The 18,581-nt window shown below is 41.3% G+C and overlaps 1 protein-coding gene across 5 annotated transcripts; it reads left to right on the top strand.

The window, feature by feature from the left end:
• The first annotated feature begins 528 nt into the window (after positions 1-528).
• On the top strand, positions 529-12,583 carry LOC114053289 (trem-like transcript 4 protein). 5 transcript variants are annotated; one of them, XM_027876232.1, is made up of 7 exons: positions 529-732; positions 991-1,404; positions 3,993-4,068; positions 6,775-6,810; positions 7,432-7,473; positions 8,689-8,723; positions 12,126-12,176. In XM_027876232.1, exons 1-6 carry the CDS (start codon positions 684-686, stop codon positions 8,690-8,692), a joined length of 621 nt encoding a protein of 206 aa, XP_027732033.1. In that variant the 5' UTR covers positions 529-683; the 3' UTR covers positions 8,693-8,723; positions 12,126-12,176. The 5 variants fall into 5 exon arrangements, with proteins under 5 accessions (XP_027732033.1, XP_027732031.1, XP_027732032.1 ...); XM_027876228.1 differs by having other exon boundaries at positions 549-732; positions 7,358-7,473; positions 12,126-12,583; XM_027876230.1 differs by lacking the exon at positions 8,689-8,723 and having other exon boundaries at positions 530-732; positions 7,358-7,473; positions 12,126-12,244.
• The last annotated feature ends 5,998 nt before the right edge of the window (positions 12,584-18,581 follow it).

Genomic DNA, 18,581 nt, shown 5'->3' with positions numbered 1-18,581 from the left:
CAGAGAAAAGGGCAGGTGGTGGTAAGAAGGTGCTCCTTGGTGCTTCTCTCATCCCCCACCCTCCCAGACTGTGCTAAGGGTCTGAGGTCATGCATCTCACAGGAAGCACTTCAGTCCGAGGAACCCAAGAACTGCCGGAACTTCAACCCCAAGCTATAGACCTTGTATCCCCTCCCCTGCCACCCTGGGTGTCCACATATTAGAGATATTGTGGTATGAGAAGAGAAGGTGGATGAGCTAAGACATATAACAGCCACATCCTCCTAGGGTTTTAGTTGTTCAGTGGGAGGGACTCTGAAACCACATTAAGGCTTAGAGATCTGACAAGTGACATTTTCATTTCCAAAATTCGGAGGGAGGAGCAAAATCTACTAGCAGTTCCTATAGTGTGGGTATGTGAAAAAGTCATATTTGTTTAGCATCAATCTGAGTGGGTGAGAACCGTTGTGGAAAGGCTCTCCTGCCCTTCTGCTCTGAGCTCTGTGTTTCCTTCTGCTGCCCTTTACTTGCCCTCTCAGGGCCCTTCCCCCTGTCCCCCACATTAGTTCTTCTTCCTTCATAGAAGCTCAGAAGGAGGAAGAACAGTACCAGGGCCCTGCCCCTCCTACCATCTCCCTGGGGGCCAGGTGGAGGGTTGACAGCTCCCTGTGTCGTCTCATTTTGAGTAACAAGAGAGGACCAGCATGGCCCCAGAAATCCTATTGCTGCTGCTGCTGTCACTAGGAAACTCAGGTGGGGTGAGGATGGGGTGGGGGAGAGGAGAGAGCTGAGCATGAGGAGGAAAGGGCTGAGGGAGGGTGAATGGTAATGAGAAATAGGGAAGGGACGGGAGAGAAGGCTCAGGAGGGGGAAAGGGCTGGACACCATGGGGTGTCCAGGGGCAGAGAAGGAAGAGAGACTCTCTAAGCTGCCTCTTTAGGGCATATTCTGTCTATGGGAGGGCAGAGGAGGCTGCTCTCTGAGGAGATCACTCATCTTCTTGTTCCCTAGGCAAGCCAGGGAGGACTTGGGCTGAGCTCCAGTACCAGGAGTTGAGACCGAGGTCTCCAGACTACAGGAGACCAGAACAGGCTGAGGAAGAGTACAGACGACTGGAAGGGGAGACGTTCAGTGTGAACTGCTCCTACGAGTCCCAGGAGCATGAACATAGATGGATGTCTTGGTGTAAAAAGCAAGAGAATGGAGACGAGTGTGGCATACCACGCTTAGAAACAAGCTCCAACTTTTCCGTGGCAGGCAATGAATATTTGTCCGCTTATGATAATAATAGTGGCATTATCACCATCACTATCACAAAGTTCAGTCTCAGAGTAAAGGATTCAGGTGACTATGAGTGTGTGATGCCTGAAGAACCTGATAAGAGGAAAGAAGTCTTCAGGAGATTCCACCTAGTGGTGTCCCCAGGTAAGTCCCTTCCAAGTAGAGCCTGTTCAATTAAACACGTTTGTTAATCACATATTTAAGTGAAGGCCCTTCCGAGGGGACAGTGGGCCTCCTCAGCATCTCCAGATAGACCTTCATCCTTTCTAGTTCCCCCTTTTTCTCCCCTCCCTCATTCCCCTCAGCTCTTCCCCACTCCCCACACTCATTCTTTAGTCAGGGGTTCTTGACTTTCTCTGTGTCATTGACCTTTTGGCAGTCTAGTGAAGCCTATAGATCCCACCTCAGAATAATGTTTTTAAATAATTGAAGGGAATGTTGAATTTCAGTATGAGGTTAGTGAAAATAAATGTTTTTTCTCTGCATCCAAATTCACTTGAGATCTATCCATGGACCCCTTGGGAGTCATTGGACCCCAGGTTAAGAACCCTTGCTCTAAGCTGAGTTAAGAATAAAGAACAAGCATTTATTAAGCACCTACTATATGCCAGGCATTGTGCTGAGCACTTTATAGATATTATCTCATTTTATTCTCCAAACAACCTTGGGAGGTAAGTGTTATTATTATCCCTATTTTACAGGTGAGGAAACTCAGGCACAAAGTCAGTCAATAAACATTTCTTAAGCTCCTACTATGTGCCAGGCCCCTAACACTAAGTGCTATAGATACAAAAAGAAGCAAAAGATTCTACCTATCCTTAAGGATCTCACAATCTGATGGGGAAGACAAAAAGCAAACAAATATGTACAAACAAGTTATATACAGGATAAATAGGAAATAATTAACAGAGGGAAGGCAATGGGGTTGGGAAAGGTTTCCTGTAGAAGGTGGAATTTTGGTTGGGACTTGAAGGAAGCCAGGGAGCAGAGATAACAAGGGAGAGAGAGCATTCCAGGCATGGGAGACAGCCAGAGAAAATGCCTGGAGCCAAGAGATAGAGTATCTTGTTTGAAGAAAAGAAAGGAGTCCAGTTTCACTGAATCCAAGAGCATCTGTTGGGGTGTAAGGTGTGAAAAGACTGGAAAGGTGGTACAGGGACTAGGCCACCAAACTAAGAATTTTGTATTTACTCCTGAAGGCAATAGGGAGCGACTGGAGTTTACTGAGTAGAGCAGTGATATAGTTGGATCTGTGTTCAGCCACTCTGGTAGCTGAATGGAGGATGGATTGGAGTGGCAAAGAGAAGGAGTAGACAGATCCACCAGAAGGCTATTACAGTAGCCAAAGAGTGAGGGAATAAGGATCTGCACCAAGATGGTGGCAGGATCAGAGGAGAGAAGGGATCACATTTGAGAAATGTTGCAAAGGTGAAATCAACAAGCCTTAGCAACAAAGACACAGTGAGGATTCAAAGATGACTGATCCTGGAAGACTGGAAGGATTATGTTGCTTTAGTCAGTAATGGGAAAATTTGGATGTGGGAAGAGTTTAAGAGGAAAGATAATGAGTTAAGTTTTTGACATGCTGAGTTTAAGATGTTCACTGGACAACCAATTTGAGATGTTTGAAAGGCAGTAGACGTGAGACTGGAGGTCAGCAGAGAGGTTAAGGTAGGAAAGATAAATTTGAGAATCAATAGCATAAATAAAATGATCCAATCCATGACAGCTGATGAGATCACCAAGTGAAGTAGTAGAGAAGAAGAGAAGAGGGCCTCTGAAAGACACCTAGGGTAAAAAGGCATGACCTAGATGAGGAGCATCTAGGTCATCTCCAGCAAAGGCGATTGAGATGGGATGGTCAGATAGGTAAGGAGAGAGCAGGGTCATGAAAACCTAGAGAAGAGAGAGTACCAAGGAAAAGAGAGTGACTAGTAGTGTCAAAGGCTACAGAGAGGTCAAGGAGAATGAGGGTTGAGAAAAAGTCACTGGATTTTATAATACAAAGTAATTCAACATAGAGGTTAAGTGACTTGCTATGGCTAGTAAGTGTCTAAGGCCAGATTTGAACTTGGGTCTCTAAGCCCCATACTCTACCCACTGCACCATGTAGCTGCCTGTGTTAGATCTCCTGTCCCCGGGGAAGGTAAATGACCTTTTCCCAAGCCTGGTAAGAAGTTACTCCTGGAAATCATGGAGACCCAGGGTGTCACATACATACACACAGACATGCGCTGAATCACACATATACACACATGTACATACATTCTCCCACAAATAACTGTAAACAAACACAAATTTGCTTTGCTCCTTTTATTCCTGCAGTCTCTGCATCCCTTCTATATAGGAGGCTTCAGTGGCACACCTGGAGCTAGAACAGGAGAAGACGCAGCTTTATTTTGTCTTCATGTTACGATAGCTCTAGCCATCTCCTGAGGAAAGAATAGCCTATATGACATTCTGTACCATGTTGTTAATGACCTGGCAGAGGAGGGACCCCTGAGGTGCCTCACACATGACTACAGCAGGAACTATAGGATAGAATCCTGTAGATTGTATGAGGAATGGTATCTGACACAGCACCATAAGATATATCATAAATTATATTCACACTAGGCATTGTACTTTTTAACGTGCCATTCCCTTACAAGGCCAGCATTCCTGTGCTGGCAGCAACTGGGGAGTATCAGCAGGTGCCAAGTTCACACGTTTCTCTCTATTTCTTTTCTCAGTTCAAACACAGAGCTCCACAAAAGGGATACAAACTACCGCAGGGGTCACTTCCAACAATCAGGCCGCCAACAACAGGTACCTCTACTTTCCAAAAACTTCCTTTTCTGTCCCAGAAGTCTATGCATTGCACCTAAACTTCTCCAAAACTTAGTATGCACTGGATTGTTCCAAGATTCACTGACCTTTTCCATGGGGAGCCCAGGGCTGCAGCAGGCCTAGCATAAATTCACTTAATGTTTTTTCTCTCAAATTTAAGCTTACCATGGCCCAAGATCTGATATCCTTTAGCCCTAGCCCATTGTCCAATGTGGTTGGTTTGAAGCAGAAAGTTCCTCTCCCTATTTCTCCTTCAACTATCTGCATATCATGCTTCCTAATCTTGAGAGATATTACAGACAGACCAGAGTCAGGTGAGCTGAGGAGCTGGTCACTAGTTAACCACCTGGGACAAAAGAGCTTCACTCTTGGCCAAGCTGGGGAGCCCCTACACTACCTGCTTGTCACAAGGAGGCTTGATATTTCCCCAACTTCAATATGCCAAATCTTGGCAAAAGATGAGCTGATGGAAAGTACAAGACAGTGTACAAGGAGAAGGAGAGTAGGGTTACCAAAGGCAAATTTTCTGTACTTAACAATTTTGCCTTCAGAAACTATACTCTATCTTGTGCCTACCTGGCTTTCAGTGTCCTCATACCACTCTTTATCTCTCTACCTCAGTGGTTCCCACCTTTTTTTTTGTTCTGTGAACCCCTTTCAACAACATCAACAACAAAAATGTGTTGTGAAATCCTAGAGTAATTTAACATAGTACTCATAATCTGCAATTGTTTACTGCTAGAGGGACCATTTAAAAAATTTTAGCACTAACTTCTTGGACTATCATCTTGAATTCCCAAGGAGTTCTCAAACCACTAAATGAGAAACACATCAACATGGCCCCATGGAATGGACAAACCCTAGAACCTATCAAGACCATGGCATTCAAGAGATGGTCTGAATTTTAATTTCTGCATTGCTTCATCTTTGCCTGTGTGAACATGGGTAAATCATTTCTGTCTTTCAGCCTCAGTTTCCCATCTATAAAATAAAATTGTTGGATTTAATGACATATGAGGCCTTATCTAGCTCTAAATCCTGGGATCCAGGAAAGCAGATCCAAAGCCTTCTTCGCTCCTGGGGACACTGTTCCAGGTTCCCTTTATTCTATATTCTCTCAGCATTTGCCTCCCTCTGGGGCTCAGTTTCCTTATCCATGAAATGAGGGAGCTGGGCTGTATCATGCCTAAGATCTCTAAAATTCATGATCCTTTCATAGAATTGTGTTCCTATTAAACCTTGGCTAAACAAACTTCATTGAAATCCAAGAGCTTGACATTTCTTGAGCAATCACTATGAAGGAAAAGTGTCTAGAGGGGACAGTAAACAATAATAATAGCTATTATCAGTATTATCTCATTTGATCCTCACAACAACCCTGGCAAATAAGTGCAATTATTGTCTCTGTTGTACAGACTGGGAAACTAAGGCAGACAAAGTTTAAGTGACTTGCCCAAGTCATATAGCTAGGAAGCGTCTAAGGCTGTATTTGAACTCAGGTCTTTCTAATTCCAGGTTCTGCACTATATCCACTCTACCACCTAGAGAGAAGTGTTATAGATTTCATTGTTAGAATTTTCTAGATGCACAAAGGTAAAAACAAGATTAAATCCAAGACCTTATACCTTATAGAGGAGCCAGCCTAGACTTAACACTTCAAAAATTTGCTGTGACCTCAGTTTCCTCATATGTAAAATGGAGGTATTAGACAAGATGATCTCCAAAGTATTTTTCAGGTATCCTATGTGCTTATGAAGGTGACAATTGTTATAGAGAATCAGAGAGTATACAAGTGAACCTTAGTGCAGTCTGCTCCTCTTAGCACATCCTCAAATGACTTGCCCAGGGTCACACAGCTAGTAAGTGTCTGAGGCTGGATTTGTACTCAGGTCGTCTCATTTTAGGCCTGGCACTTTATCCATTCTACCACCTGGTGAGAGCTAAGTGTTATATATGGATTTCATTTTTATCACTTTCTAGATGGGCAAAGGTTAAAAACAAGATTAAATCCAAGGTCTTACACCTTACCAAGGAGCTAACCTAGTCTCTAGGAGTTAGTAGAAAAAACAATTTCAGAGACCAGATCGCTTGCCTGTCAGGCCAGTGCTTTTGGTATCACATCACATGGTGTATTATTATAACAACAATAATAATAATAGCTAACATTTGTATAGTATTTGCTATGTCCCAGGTACTATGCTAAGACCTTTATAATTATCATCTCATTTGATCCCCACAAAACTCCTGGGAGGTAGATGCTATTATGATCCCCATTTTATAGATGAGGAAACTGAGGCAAACAGAGTTTAAGTGACTTGCCCAGGCTCACCCAGCTAGTGTCTGAGGCTGGATTTGAATTCAGGTCTTCTCATTTCAGGCTTAGCACTTTATCCACTGCACTACCTGGTGAGAGGTATTATATATAGATTTCATTGTTATTTTCTAGATGGGCAAAAATAAAAACAAGATTAAATCCAAGGTTTACTATATGCTAGGCACTATGCTAAGCCTTTTACATTTATCATTTCATTTGATCCCCACAAATCCCCTGGGAGGTAGATTCTATTATGATCTCCATTTTATAGATGAGAAAACTGAGGCAAACAGAATTTAAGTGACTTGCCCAGGGTCACACAGCTAGTAAGTGTCTGAGACTGGATTTGAACTCAAGTCTTCTCATTTCAGGCACAGGGCTTTATCCACTGCACCACCTGGTCAAAGGTAGGTGTTATAGATTTCATTGTTATCATTTTCTAGATGGGCAGAGATATAAACAAGATTAAGTCCAATCCTCCTTAAAGAGGAGCTAACCTTGTCCCAACACTTTAAATAATTTCCTGTGTGACCTCAGTTACTCATATGAAAACTGGAGGTATTAGACAAGATGGTCACTAAGGTGGATTCCAGTATCCTATGAACATGTGAAAATTGCTACAGAGAATTAGCATACAAATTTACCTCTTAGTCCAAGTGATAGGTACAACATTAATTCTACCCCTTATCTTACCATATCCTCAAATGTGGAGGAAAAGTTGGTGATTACATATGATTTGACAGCCTAATATTTGGCTGAAAGTGCAGCTGCTAAATTACCCTCTTGCTGAGTCCTAAGCATCAAAAACCTCTGAGGTGGTAGGATACCCTTACTGCCAAAATGCCCTCTATTTTATTATATTATGCACAGAGCAAATCAGGTGTCCAGGGTGGTTTACTTCTTCCCCACCCCACCAACTTTCTCTCATATCTGGTGTATCTCTCTTCCTCTAAGTTCCTCAGAGAAGAAATTCATCATTTTGGGTGTGGTCCTTTCTTGTCTGCTCCTATTGGTGCTTCTTGTTGTAGGCATCATTTGTACCAGGAGGATCTACCAGAAAGCCGGGAAAGGTGAGAAATGGGGTATCTTAACCCTTTTATACATTCCATCTCTGCCCCCAATCTCCCTGATCTCATACCTCTCTAATATTGTGATCTCAGGTCAGCTAATGAGAGTTCAGGATACTATATAGCCTTTGAACACTATGGTACCAGTCTGCCGACTGATCTCCTTCTATTTCTCTCTTCTATTACACATCTCATTCGACTATACGTGTTCCAGTTCCCCTAGTTGAGCTTCTTGGGGGCAGGTACTTTGTTTTATTCATCTTTGTAACTCCCTCCCCATCCTCTCAGCAAAAGGGGTCTTGCACATAGTAGGTGTTCAACAAATGTACCTTGAATGAATACTTGGAGATGAATATTTCTCCTCCTTTTCTCCATGTCACTGACCATAATTCAACTGAATTCTCCATTCAATTCAATTTTTTTCAACAAAAAGTTGTTAAATGCATACTGTGAGCAAGACAGCGTAAGGTGCTGGGGAACACAAAAACAGATGTGACACAGACATTGCTCCCGAGGAGCTTACAAAATAAAGGAGAAGGAGCAGGGGAACTTGTACATGACTAAGTGTTTTATGAGAGAGTGAGATGAGTACAAAATTGGCCAGGTCATAGTGCTATGAGAAGTGTGAGGAAGGAGAGATCGCTTTCAGCTGGGTTCATGAGGTGTGAGTAGGGGTGAGGAAACTGATGAGGACATGACACATGACTTGGGGCTTGAGACCCTACAAATGGAGATGGGGCTGGGGCCGGTGAATGCTATTCCAAGAGTAGAGTACAGCATGAGAGAAGACATGGAGAGAGGAGAGAGTACAGTTTGGCTGGAATATAGAATAAATGAAGGGAAACAGTAGCAGATGAGTCTGGAAAGATTGAATGGAATCTGTTTCTGTAAAGCTTTGAATGCCAGGCTAAGAAGTTTATACACATGCATGCACAAATACATATACCAGGAATCTTCCCCAATTGGTTCCTCTTAAATCCTTCAGTAACAACCTTCAGTAACTTGCCATTTCAAGTCCCAGAATGGGAATGGAACTCATGATAGCTACATTTTGAATTGTGTTGGGGAAGCAGGAAAGAGGATAAGGCATGGAGAAATGGAACCCTGTCCATGGTGATAAACCTTAAGCTTAAGAGCAGAGCTGGGCAGCTGGGACAGTAATCCCTTATTAACTTCCATGTAGGGGGTTCACTCCCCTAAAGGTATCTCTTTTGACAGGTGATGACTCTGAGACCCAGGGAGAGAAGTCAAAGGTGAGTAAGACTGCTTATCCTTTACGTGCATGCATCTACAGAGGACTTCATACCTTTCACCTGTGTAATCTCTTCTGACCCACACCACAGCCCTGTGCTGGGGGCAGGATGGAGTTTTTATTACTCTTCACATGAGCAGATTCTAAATCCTATCATTTAGAGCTGGAAAGGAACAGATTGCCTAGTTCAACCAACTCATTTTGCAAGGGAAGAACCTGAGGTCCAGAGAGGTCAAGAGAGTTGACCAACATCACACTATGAGTTAATGACAAAGTGTCAACTCCAGTCCAGCCTTCCTAATCCCCTGCCTTATGCACTTTATACCATAATACACAATGCCCAAAGGCAAAAAATAATTCAGACCATCTACCAGGAAGTCTCTAGACATGAAATTTCCTCTCTTTTCCTACTCCTAAGTGCACAGATGGGCAGATCTATCTGTCCTAGTCTAAAAGATCTCTCAAAATAGAAAGGGCAGGATTTGTGTCATAGATTATAATGATTGTGTTTGAAATGAGAAACTAGATTTTCAGTTTTATAAAGTTATAGTCTTATATGCAGAGCTATAACTAGGAATTCTGGTGCCTGGGGCAATGTTGTCAGGGTCGGAGAAGTCAAAGAGTTTTGGCCCAGCCAATACCCTGGGAAGGTGCAATGTGAAGTGTAGTCTCACAGACAAATTTTAGTGTGGGCATGAGAGGAGGAAGAAAGGATGTGAAGACAATTTGGCCCAGCTGGGTGAAGTCTGACTGGGCATGGTAATCCTCTTCCCCACTCCCCCCAGAAAGAGGGGATATAGTAGGTTCTGGTGCCATGGTCATTTGGAAGAAGTGGGTATATTCATGGAGAAGGTGGACCACAGGAGGCTGGCTGGACCCTTGTGGTACAATTAGGGGTTTGGGGCATAAAAGAAATTTCAAACTATTGGGTACAATGTTGCAGACAATTCACAAAGAAGAGGACAGAGAGAAATCATGGAAGAATCAGGATTAGGGTGTCTTGTCTATAAGGTAAGAAAGGTGATGTCTTTTGCAATAAGACCCACAGAGGTCCAGGCACTGTGAGGATGGAGCCAGTTCCCTGGCAGTATGCCCCCCTGCCTCTTGAAAGATTGTCAAGCAGATATAAAGTCCCAGTCACTTCAACCTAGTTATAACTCCATTTATATCTTTAATTAAATTTTGATTGATAACTTTTGTTTTTACATCATCTACATATCCTATCATAGCCCTTTCCTTAAACTCTTCCAGAGATCTGTTCTATATAATGAAGAAGGAAAAAGAAGTAAAAAACATGGAGGCCCATAGGAGAAGATTAGAAATTCTTAGAAGATGGGCCTTAGGAAATAGATTGGAACTTTGCGCAGCAGTTGAGAAGGTATAGGAAACAGTTTACCCCATTGAGTATAGCCTTGAAGACAACCTCTAGGGAGAGGAAAAGAGGAAGAAAATACAGTGAGGGCAGAAAGAAGGTTAGAGTGCCTTAGCTATGAGGCAAAATATGGCATGTCTCAATGTAGGGCCAACAGAGTTAAGTAGAAAATGCTAGAATGAGCTCAGAGTAGAAGCATGCTCCCATACCTCTTAGACAGTGACTGCTAAGGCATGACGCCCTGGTCATACCATCCTAGTTACAACTGTATGTGTTCATTTTATCTTTGTTTCATGGGATGCCACAGCCAAAGAATTCACTACCTGGTGGACAATCTTTTGGTCATCAACTTCTCTGTACTTAGTTGAGCTATTCCTTGAACAGTAGACACCATTTGTTTTCAGGCTCATACTCCTTTTTAATCTTTCCAGATCAACAGGAACCATCAGAGCCTGTCTTTTCTTAATATAGTCTGAGAGATCCCAGGGTCAGTCACCTGCTGTCCCTCAATGAGACATCACCAGAGGCAGACTTGGTAGAGGCCCAAAATATTCAGAGATCATTATATTGTGAATTGCCAATGCACTGAATAATTGAGGCAGGGGGAACAGCTACTTTACAGGCTCCTTTATTCAGAGAGGGTCAGAAGAAGCCACAAGTCAGAAAATTTTATTAAATGCAGGAAGTGGAACACTAGATTGTTAGCTTCTTGAGGGCAGGAACTATATTTTGTCTCCTTTTGTACTCCTATTATTTAGCAAAGTGTCTGATACATAGTAGGTACTTAATAAATGTTTGTTGATTAATTGATTGTTTGAGATAGGACAAATACAGAACACTGGGACGAATTATCAATGCATTAAAAAAACCCTCTTATTTTCAAAAATATGCTATTCACTAGAGATTGGTTAGTATAATGGAAAAAGCAATGGACCCATAACCATGAGGCCTGGTTCTAGTTCCATCTCTGTCATATCCTAGATGAATAATCCACTAGGGTTATAAAACCTCATGGAGCTTCAGTTTTCTCATCTGTAACATTAGGATAATACTTGTACTATCTACCTTACAGATTTCCTGTGAGGGATGTGCTTTGTAAACCCCCAAATGCTCTTGAAATTTGTTGTTATTGGGAGTGGGGTAGAGTGGGGTGTTGATCCAAGGAATACCCTAATCCCTGTGATGATCTCCTCAATCAATGTAATGAGCCCACAGTACAAGCAAGAGAGCCTTTGGGGCAGGTGATGAGTGCCTTCCTACAAAGAATGTAGGCATGGCCATTGGTGCCAAATTGAGAGGACTGGAGCTGACTCCTAATTGGGTTTTTAGGAACTGAAGCTATCTAGAAAGTGATTTCCTGGTTGGGACTGTGGAGAAGACAGATTTGTCAGAGGAGGCAGCCCTCTCTGCTGGCTTATAAAAATGAACTGGCAGAGCTGCAGGGCACTTCAAGGGCCCCCTTTTTCTTTTCTGTGATCATGGGACAGACAAACATACTCTGTCACAAACTGGTCTGTCCTCCAAATGAAAAACAGGTTGTATAGGACAACTACAGTAACTCATTTTGGATTCCCTAATATAGGTTTGATCTGTGTTCCCTAGTTCTGAGGCATATGCTGGAAATTTTAACAATGAACTTTACTGCACCCATCCTCCTCTCCACCTACTAGGTCCCAGGCCCTGTGCCAAGTGCTGGGGATACAACAAAGGCAAAAGACAGTCCCTTTCCTCAAGGAGCTTACAATGATCACTGGGAGTCAGGGCATCTGAAGTCTAGTTCCTATTCTGCCACTAACTTTGTGTGTGAACTTAACAAGTCACTTCCCTTGTCTGAGCCTCAGTTGACTCACATATAAAATGGAGAGATAGACTAGGTAATTCCAAAGGTCTCTTCTAGCTTAGACATTCTATACTTGAGTCTGTGACATCCGCACAGATGCTTACTAGGCATTTTCCACCCTCCCCCTACCATGTCAATGTTTCTTCCTTCCCAGTGTAGCTTAATACTATCTCTCTTCCTCTGGCTTCTAGGGCTCTGCAATGAAGATGGAGAGTGATGAGGATGCTGAAGACATCCATTATGCCATAGTGTCCAACAGAAGCCCCAGAGAGCTGATCAATACCAAAACTCATACTCCTATTGAGTCTGTGGAATACGCTACCATAACAAGGAATTGATGTCAGCTGCCCAAATCAAATGCTCCTCAGAATCCAATGTGGAGGGACTAGGAGAGTTCACTATCAGCAATGTTGGTGAATCATGTCTCCTTCAGCAAAGAAGTGGTAGAACAAAAATGTATGGAAATGAGAAATATGTTATTAGACAAGGACCATATATAGATTTGTTTTGCTTAGCTATATTTCTTTGTTGGGAGGGAGGGTTCTATAGGATTTTTTTGAGGGGGGTAGTAAGAAATGGTAGCATTGTAAAAAAGCCCAGCATGAATAAAACACCTTTTTTATGTATTAAACATTTACCTTGCACAAAACTCTATGCTATGCCTAGTATGTGTTTCTGATGGGCAAGAAATTTGCACTGGGGAGAAGGAAGAAGTTGTATCTACGAATTTAGAATCTCATTGATATGACTGTTCTCTCCATTGTTGCAGATAGCAACTCATCCGTGACCTTTCATCCTATGTGAATCATATCCTTCTTGTCCAGAAAGTTCTCTATGGGGAGTCAACCCAACTGATGAGGTTTAGAGTTGGGAGAGCTGGTTCAGGTGTGAAAGAATTCACTTAGAACTTCTCTGTAACCATTGGGAGCTTTATTTCATGAAAGTTTCATGGGTCTGAGGTTAGCAAGGAACTAAACAAAGGCCCTGATATAGGGAGAGAAAGAAAAACCAGGCTTATATAGACAGAAAGCTATACAGTCTGTAGGATGGTGCTGCAATTTTAGGGTTTCTTCTGGGGAGGTGAAGATTAGGGCTTACAAGATAAGGAAAAATTGTCATGACACAGGATGGGGAAGATAAATGACAGGATAGGGAACACAAGATAAGGGAGACAACAGTAATTCTTTTGGTCCAAGTTGTATGGTATTTGAAGATAAGGGGAAAAGGACTTGAGAAGCTCTCAAGGTACAGAGTGGGCTACAGAATGAGCCTCAAACCCCCTCAGGGGGCCTGGGAAAGTAACTCAATATTCTTTTAGCTTTTAGGGCACCATCTGTATCCACATCATTTCCTCAACCACTAGGCAGGAGAAATCTTTTGGAAAAAAGGGGTGAAGGTCACTGTCTTCAGTAGCTTCTTCCTGCTTAACAGAGGCAGAGTCCATTTCAAGGGCTGAGAAAAGGTTGAGGAGGGGTGGTCAGCATGAGGGTGCAGATTTGGTGCCAGCTGAGTCAAGGGTAAAAAGAAGTAAACCACTCAGGTACACCAAGGGTAGGGGCTGGTATCCTTAGCGCTGAAGGTAGAATTTCTGTAGGTGAGAAGGCACAAAGTGAACCAGGAGGTTAAACAAGCACAGATCAAATTTAAGAATGAGTAAAATGATTAGTAAAGGAGTCAGAATGGGAGAAAGAAGGGAGAGGAACCACAACCCCCAGCAGGAAGTAGGGGAAGATATCAGGCTAGAGTGGATATCTTGCATCCAAGTGGTATCCTTTGAGTACAGAGTTCTGATGCTTAAAGGATAAATTCCATACAGGGTTTTCTGGAAATAGGGGGAGAGCTATAGGGAGTAAGCTAGTATCCAGGAATGATGGTGACACAACCAGTAATCATGTACTCTACCCTGCCCCACAGAGTTCCCTATTTAAATTAAAGCATTTGACTTTCAGTCCCAGGGAAACATGCCTAACCCTAGGCACAGAGTGAGCTAGGAACAGGAGAAGTGGTTCAAGGTGGGGCCCAGAACACAGAATAGCTAGAAAGCACACAGATAAGTCTACAGTGAGGGGCTTCAATGCATAGTCTTCTTTGATCATTCCTCTGGCTGGTCACACCCTGTATCTTATCCCATATCTCACATCCTGCATCCTTCTTGCTCCATCTGCCTCAAGCACTCCTGTCTGCCTCACCATTCACTCAAAAGCTTTTGGGAGAGGGACAAAGAAGCTGTCCCTGCCTGAGTAGGGGTGGGGAGGGGAGTAAAATGAGGCTGAAGCAATGTCCAGGGGATGAGGAAAGTGTGGAACAGGTATCCTTGTTGTGTGACCATCTGTAGGTGGACAGCCAATAGTCTAGGAGACACACATCTGACTAACAAGTTCAATATGCAGGGCCCAAATAGAATGAGCATTAAAAATGTGTCAGGAAAGAGGAAAACAAAGAAAGAAACCAAGAGCTCCATGATGCTGTTATTTGCTTTTGACATACAGGATTATCTGATCTTGTTATTTCCTTAAAAGTTTCCACTCTGATTCTAATTCTTTTAGGAGGATCAGATGCTATTGAGGATCCAGCCCTACACGTGTAAATGTAAGTCACAACACTTTTGCAGGTAGAAGCTTTCTACCCTTGAGTTCAATAGTTACACAAATGAATTTACTTATAAGAGGCTGACTATACTCCAAATTATCATAAAACACTTGGGAGGATCCATAAGGAATTAATTCCAAAACAGTATATATCAATAAGTTGTTTACAATAAAATGTTTGTACCACAGGACATACAGTATAAACAGGTATTATTTCCACAATAGTAGTAAACTTTAAATGAAATTGACTTTTCCATTAATGCAAAAATATTCCATAAGTTACCTCCCTCTAAGAAAAGTGCACTGAAATTCTTTTCCTCAAACTGAAGATGTTTCTGATTTAGTTTCAGTAATTAATAAAATAACAGCTAGGTCCCGCAATCAGTTTTTACCAATACCCAATTATTATTACATCATTTTGAAAATTTTAAGGACTTTATTCCTTACAGACATATATCTAGCAAAAGGCAGATGTCTAGGCCAAATATCCATTTACTAAGTTGCTTAAGAAATAGAAAGGAATATAATCTTAGGCTGAATAGCTCAGATCTTAAACACACACTTTATTACAGTAGCTCAGATGTATCCCAGCCTTAGTCTGTTGGATAATGATTCAACATTGTGTCTGTACCTTTGTTGCACCAACATTTTCCCCCTTTGTTTAATTATTCCCAAATCATTCAGAAAGAATGTTCTATTCCAGGGATTTAATCTTTCACATGACTATGCAGGAGTATTAATTTACCCCAACTGTTTGGGATACAAGATGGTCACACATTCAGATTGAAAACAGCAAGATTTCACATACTTACACTGTACTCAGATCTTTTACTAACCACTTACTTAGATTACAGAAATTTGCCATAAAAAGGAAAAGCAAGGACATGATTAGATAAAACATCACAGTTTTCCAACCATGTAGTATGAATTCTACCTCATAGCTGGACTCAGGAATAGTCAGGTGGGAAACATTCTTTTTCAAAGGAACACAATGGGGAAACCGAGCCAGGAGGATCCCATCCCAGGCAGAGGCTAAGATTCTCCTCTCCACTTTTCCAGATGCAGACCTCCACCTGTAACAGTCACATTCTCTCTGAGTAGCTTATGGCATTTCTCTCAGATGGTGGATTATTGACTATTGATTATTGATGGATTTTTTATGATCCATCAGACAACTCAAAACACAATTCTTTATGGTCCCATGAGCTTTTACTCCAGATGACAAGTTTCACTAATCTAAAATTTACCAGGACTCACATCTCAAATTTAAACTTGTCCTTGTGCGAAAGCCAATCACTAGAGATCATCTCTATATACTTGCAAATTTTCAGCAAGCCAAGTTCACTCTTTAGGAACTCTATAACCCAAACAAGCTCCTTAGAGCTGCTGTGGGCTGTGTTTTTTGGCTTGCCATGGGGACTGCTTTTTTAAACACATACACACACATATGCACACATGCACACACACACACACACACACACAAACAGTAATCAATTATCAACTTTAGGTTTTAGCATTAAAACAATACAATTCTCATAAGTGATAACCAAATTGTTTTAGCTGTAACACAAAACAATAAACTTCAGATGACAACAATTGCATTTCCAGATCATATAACAGTTATTGATAGAAGGACGAGCTAGCTTACCAAGTGCAGACACAGACTGGCTGGCTTCTTTACCTTGACCCATCCTCCTTCACTCTTCCCCACAGTTTCGTGCTGGAAGATCCTTCTAGGCTCTAGCTACTGCCCCTCCCCGTCCTTCCTTTAGCCAGGTGGAGGAAAGTGAATTTGCAGGTGGGGGTGAAATGGTGAAACTCTCTTTTCCTAATCGTATCTAGCATGAGAGGGCTTAACAGAAAAACCTGAGGCTGAGATATACTCTTGATGCAGGGGGAGGAAGTGGGGGAAGGAAGTGATAAGATTATAAGGAGGTTGTTTCAAAACTCCTTAATAATCAATCTCAAAACTTCCAAAATCTGCTAAGATGTTTTAGCTGTCCTTTTTCACTTCTATGTCCACCCCTTAAAAACTTAGAGTGGTGCATTGAACCTTTCAGACCTGCATTCACAAGACCAATGTCCTTTCTTATGGTATCTGAAGCATTAACCATTGACTGTTTCTCTGAAAGCATCCATTTAAGGCATATCCAAGGACACAACAAACCTAGGAATGAAATTTGGAAAAGTTACAGTAGATTTGGATATAATTGTTATCAGTACCAAATTATTGCAACAAATTAGCTTGCAAATGGAAATTTAGTAGGCCTTCTAAAAATCACACAAAAAGGTTTTGCAAAACATTTCTTTGTAAAAAGTATTTCCCTTTCTTAAAAGAAAAACATTATCCTAATGTTAAAAGTAATGATCACTAAACTTGCATGAAGTAAATTAGCTGGAAACCTTAAAGACAGGAATTTATCAAAACCAAGTTGGTATAAAATGTCTTTTAAGTATCACAAATCTCCAAGGTGCCATAAAACCAAAATTCTCAATAATCACAAATTACTAAGTACCAAAAGGTGTTTACCTGGGGAAGTTCAGTTTTTTCTAAGGCCAGAACATGCCCAATTAAATTATCTTTATCACAATAACAAAGTTTACCAGACCTTTAAAAATTTACTCAGTAGGAATTCCACTATAGAAGACTTTGCACAGGGTTGATAAGAATTTATGACTAGATGGTTCTAAAAATCCCTGTTTTAGTTAACAACCTCATAATCTGACAGTATAATTCTTTTTTTTATTAATTTATTTTTATTTATCAATAATCACTTCCATATGCTTTTGAGTTTAAAATTTTTCTCCCCCTTCCTCCCCACCAACCTCCCCAAGACGGCACACAATCTGATATAGGCTATACATTTACGTTCATATTAAACATATTTTCACATTAGTGATGTTGTAAGTAGAAATTAAAACCAATAGGAGGAACCATCAGAAACAGGAAACAAAACTCAACAGAAGAGAAAAAAAATAACAATTCGACTTCCATAGTTCTTTCTTTGGATATGGATAGCATTTTCCATCACAAGGCCTCTGGAGATGTCTTAGATCCTCATATTGCCAGGAAGGGTTAAGTTTATCAATATTAGTCATCACACAATGTGGCTGTTGCTGTGTACAACGTTCTCTTGGTTCTGCTCACTTCACTCAGCATCAGACCATACAAGTCTTTCCAGGTTTTTCTGAAGTCAGCCTGTTCAGCATTTCTTATAGCACAATAGTATTCCATTACATTCATATACCACAACTTGCTCAGCCATTCCCCAATTGATAGGCATCCTCTCAATTTCCAATGCTTTGCCACCACAAAAAGAGCTGCTATGAATATTTTTGTACACGTAGGTCCTTTTCCCATTTGTGTGATCTCTTTGGGATATAGCCCTAGAAGTGCTATTGCTGGGTCAAAGGGTATGCACATTTTTATAGCCCTTTGGGTATAGTTCCAAATTGCTCTCCAAAATGGTTGGATCATTTCACAACTCCACCACCAATGCACTAGTATTCCAATTTTCTCACATCTTCTCCAACATTTATCATTTTCCTGTTTTGTCATGTTGGCCATTCTGATAAGTGTGATGTGGTACCTCAGAGTAGTTTTGATTTGCATTTCTCAAATCAATAGTGATTTAGAGCATTTTTTCATATGACTATATATGGCTTTAATTTCTTCATCTGAGAACTGTCTGTTCATATCCTTTGACCACTTATCAATTGGGGAATGGCTTGTATTCTTATAAATTTGACTTAATTCTCTATATATTTTAGAAATGAGGCCCTTATCAGAGAGACTGGTTGTAAAAATTCTTTCCTAGTTTTCTACCTTCCTTCTAATCTTAGTTCCATTGGCTTTGTTTGTACAAAGACTTTTCAATTTAATGTAATCAAAATTATCTATTTTGCTTTTCATAATGTTCTCTATCCCCTGTTTGGTTATGCATTCTTCTGTTCTCCATAGATCTGACATGTAAACTATTCCTTGCTCTCTCAGTTTGCTTATAGTATCAGCCTTTGTATCTAAATAATGCACCCATTTTGACTTTATTTTGGTATATG

The sequence above is a fragment of the Vombatus ursinus genome, unplaced genomic scaffold (genome assembly GCF_900497805.2).
Source record: "Vombatus ursinus unplaced genomic scaffold, bare-nosed wombat genome assembly UNPS02014811.1, whole genome shotgun sequence".
Lineage (NCBI taxonomy): Eukaryota > Metazoa > Chordata > Mammalia > Diprotodontia > Vombatidae > Vombatus > Vombatus ursinus.
Note: the sequence above shows the minus strand (reverse complement) of the source record. Positions and strands in the feature narration are given on the sequence as shown.